The sequence below is a fragment of the Sinocyclocheilus rhinocerous genome, unplaced genomic scaffold (assembly GCF_001515625.1).
Source record: "Sinocyclocheilus rhinocerous isolate Xijiao unplaced genomic scaffold, SAMN03320098_v1.1 scaffold449, whole genome shotgun sequence".
Taxonomy (NCBI): Eukaryota; Metazoa; Chordata; class Actinopteri; order Cypriniformes; family Cyprinidae; genus Sinocyclocheilus; species Sinocyclocheilus rhinocerous.
In genome coordinates, this window is record NW_015652285.1 from 1,805,518 (window position 1) to 1,809,549 (window position 4,032).

Below are 4,032 nucleotides of genomic sequence, written 5' to 3' on the forward strand. Positions count from 1 at the left end.
GATGCGACAGAGATCAGATGTGGTGCATTACACTAGGCGCAACACCAAACAGATTGTGTACCACAGAAATATTACTTTACTTAAGCCCTAACACTGACATGAGCTACAAACAGAGATAGATAATCTATTGAGAAATATATAAATAAATAATAAAGTCAAAATTTTTTTTTTTTTATTTGTAATATTTCCTGTAAAATGAGAATTGGAGCAGTTAGGGCTGGCTGAAATACTGAAAAATATACATATCTTGATATTCTTGATAACCATCATTAAACAGCCACCAAGATATAAATATAATATTTGTGTGCTGCAAATGAAATAAATCATTTTGAATCGATTAATTGAAACTGACAAAAGAATCAACCTTGGAAATACCGCATTTGCACATACCATATTTGCGTAGGGATGCACTGATATTAAAATTGTAATATCAAAAAGCTGATTATCAAAAATACTAAGCAGCACAACTGTTTTCAACATTGCACCAAATCAGCATATTAGAATGATCATTAGAATGATCTTCTGAAGGATCACATGACACAAAAAACTGGAGTAATGATGCTGAAAATTCCACTTTGCATCACAGGAATAAATTAAATTTCTAAATATACTAAAATAGTATAGACTGTTATTTAAAAATGTAATATTATTTCACAAAATGACTGGTTTTACTGTATTTTTGATCAAATATATTCAGCTTTGGTGCCTTTAAAAAAAAAACAACAAAAAAAAAATGTTGAACGATAATATTGCTAGCAAAATCATCATGATATATCTTTATTTTCCTAACTGGTTTTGAATCAAACGTGGCTTTAATAAGCACAGTGAACCTTTTAAATTTATAGCAAATGTCATCTTTAATCTTGCTTTTCCCAATTACTTCCAAAACAACAGCAAAAATATTATTGGGCAAGGATACATAAAATACAAAATGTCCCCGACAATATGAGCACAGCCTCGTTTAACCGCTAAAATTGTTTCAGGAACACCTTACACAGCATCAGTGCGTGTATGGTACATTTCCACGAGTCCTTTCAACGACTGCTCAAAAAAATCATTATGTTTTACTGTATAATAACACAGAGGCTAAGCAAAAGCACATTGGTGAAAGCGACAGTGAACGAGGAACGGCTCAAAATTGGTACGATATTACTATTTTATTCCGTCTTCCTCAGGCGGCTATCTGTGTCTCCTCGGTGAGCTGTCCCTGCTCCTCTCGTCTTTCCTTCTGGACTCTTTGTATCTGTCAGAATGCCTGTTCTCTTTGTCCGCCCTCTCCAAGCTGTTCCTGTACGAGTCCCTGGAGTCGATCTCTTTGCGGCTCCTCTCTAGTGACTTTGACCTGTCCCGGCTCCGCCGCAGAGGCTCCTTCTCTCTGCTTCGGCATCTATCTTTGTCCTTGTCCGCTCTGGAATTTTTGCCGTCGTCCTTGTGCCTGCGTGAATCCGGCTGTCGGTCTTCGTGGTCCTGAGCGGACCTGTGGTGCTGCTGCTCCTTATGTCCTCTCCCGCGCTCCGGTTCTCCTTGTTGTCGAGCAGGGGGTGACTCGTCCTCATGTTCCCGGCGATGAGAATCTCTGTGGTGTTTGTCGGATCCACGGCGGTCCTCATTGCTGCCGTCTTGCCGCCGGTTCTCATGTCTCTTGCTGGGCTGTTCCTCCAGAGGAGATCGCTGGTTTGCTGCCTTGCTGGACCTCTTCTTCTCCTTGTTCTTGTCCTTTTTCTTGCCCGAGGTCTTTTTCCGCCTTGAGTCGGAGTCTGTGAAGGGGGCTGTTCCTCCAGAGGAGATCGCTGGTTTGCTGCCTTGCTGGACCTCTTTTTCTCCTTGTTCTTGTCCTTTTTCTTGCCCGAGGTCTTTTTCCGCCTTGAGTCGGAGTCTGTGAAGGGAGAGAAGAACTTTAAGTATTCAGTAGAAATGAACATAATGAAAAGGAATTGAAAAGTATTGTGGTTCCGATTGCACTTTTGTGATTACATATTGGCCTTAGGGGCCATTCACACAGAAATGGTTTTTCCATTTTAATGTGCTACTTTTTCATTGTTTTTCTATGTAAAAACACGTGCAGCGTCTCGCACATGAGCATCGTGTTTTTAAGACACCGTGTCAAGTTAAAAGAATTTCCAATTTTACACACAACACAGCTCATCAATGTCAGTTCTAAAACAATGGACCAATCAGAAGACCCCGGAGGCGGGGCAAGTGGTGCAAGCTTTTTTTTTTTTTACAGTAGCAAGTTGGCATGGCATTCCTGAGTGACAGATCTTTTCTTCCATATTATGACGTACATTTGTGATGAACATTTTACATACACTTTGCAGTATCAGCAAAATGTTAATTATTTGACCAAAATAAGAGGGATCATACAAAATGCATGTTATTTTTTATTTAGTTCTGACCTGAATAAGATATTTCACATAGAAGACATTTACATATAGTCCATAAGAGAAAATAATAGTTGAATTTATAAAAATGACCATGTTCAAGAGTTTACATAGGCTTGATTCTTAAAGGGGTCATATGATGCGATTTCAAGTTTTCCTTTCTCTTTGGAGTGTTACAAGCTCTTGGTGCATAAAAGTAAAGAGAATAAAGTTGCAAAGACTAAAGTCTCAAATCCAAAGAGATACTCTTTATAAAAGTTAAGAGTCAACCACGCCTACCTAAAACGGCTCGTTCCAACACGCCCCCACATATCTACCTCACTATGTGGAAATATTAGCATAATGCTGCCCAAATGTGCACGCAAAGAAAGGCGGCGTGGTTTCAGGAACAACAGCAGTGTTGATGCAGCCATGTCAGGGAGACGCTGTGTGTTTCAGTGCAAAAGCAAAAGCACTTTATTTGGCCTTCCGGAAGTAGATGCAATTAGGAATCATTAAGATTTATTTACAACAGAACAGCACAACCCAGATGCTCGAACTTGTGCAACGCATTTTATGGACGACAGTTTTTTGAACCTAGAAGAGTACAAATCTGGCTGTGCACAAAGGCTATTTCTAAAAAAAAAAAAAGGGTCAATTCCGACTTTGCTATGACAATCTGGCGCTTCTGAATCAGCGACTGTAAGTATGTTTTGTGATTAGTTTAAGTATTTGCTATTGACTGTTCAAATGAGGAGTTTTGCGTTCATGAGTCCCGTGTTTGTCCTGAACAGTTAAACTGCCCGCTGTTCTTCAGAAAAATCCTTCAGGTCCCACAAATTCTTTGGTTTTACAGGATCTCTTGCATACTTGAACCCTTTTCAGCAGTGACTGGATGATTTTGAGATCCATCTTTTCACACTGAGGACAACTGAGGGACTCATACACAACTATTACAGAAGATTCAAACGCTCACTGATGCTCCAGAAGGAAACACGATGCATTAGGAGCCAGAGGTGAAAACTTAATGAATTTGAAGATTATTTTGTCTTCTGGGAAACATGTAAGTATCTTCTGTAGCTTCTGAGGGGCAGTACTAAATGAAAAAAATATGATATTTAAGAAAAATAAGAAAAATGTACACATCTTCATTCTGTTCAAAGGTTTACACCCCTGGCTCTTAATGCATCGTGTTTCCTTCTGGAGCTTCAGTTCTGTGCACCAGTTGTTGATTGGATGAAGGCAGATCTGAATGCGAGCTTGCAGCAGATTTTAAGAAAGATTTACGTGGATGAAATGATTGGACAAGCTTGGTGTATGTCAACAGAGAGAAGTCTGTTGTTTCACTGGAAGTTAAACTTTGATTCAAACTTTGATTTGAAAAAAAAAAAAAAAACTATACATAGATAAATCATTCACAATAAGACCAGTAACAATGCATTTAGATGAATTTCATGCTGACTTTAAGTACATAAAACACAGTGACAGTTCAAAACAACTCAGATGATTCTAACTAATAATTTAAGATTTGAGATAACTAATTTTTTTGCGATTCATGAGCGGTGTGTGAGATTTTGAGAACCTGCAGCACTCATCCTGACCTACTTCTATAAAGTCAGTAAGATCAAACCACTAACTTGTTTACACCTAAAAAAAAAAAAAAAAAAAAAAG

General features: G+C 38.5%; 1 protein-coding gene across 1 annotated transcript in view; it reads right to left on the reverse strand.

The window, feature by feature from the left end:
• Window positions 1–831: 831 nt before the first annotated feature.
• LOC107714361 (pre-mRNA-splicing factor CWC22 homolog) overlaps window positions 832–4,032 on the reverse strand; it is a gene marked incomplete at its 5' end in the record, with an annotated part of 25,814 nt that continues 22,613 nt past the window's right edge. The window contains 2 exons of the mRNA XM_016520182.1: window positions 832–1,674; window positions 1,794–1,876. Of these exons, the coding sequence (XP_016375668.1) occupies window positions 1,180–1,674; window positions 1,794–1,876 (578 nt within the window). The remainder of the gene's footprint in view (window positions 1,675–1,793; window positions 1,877–4,032) is intronic.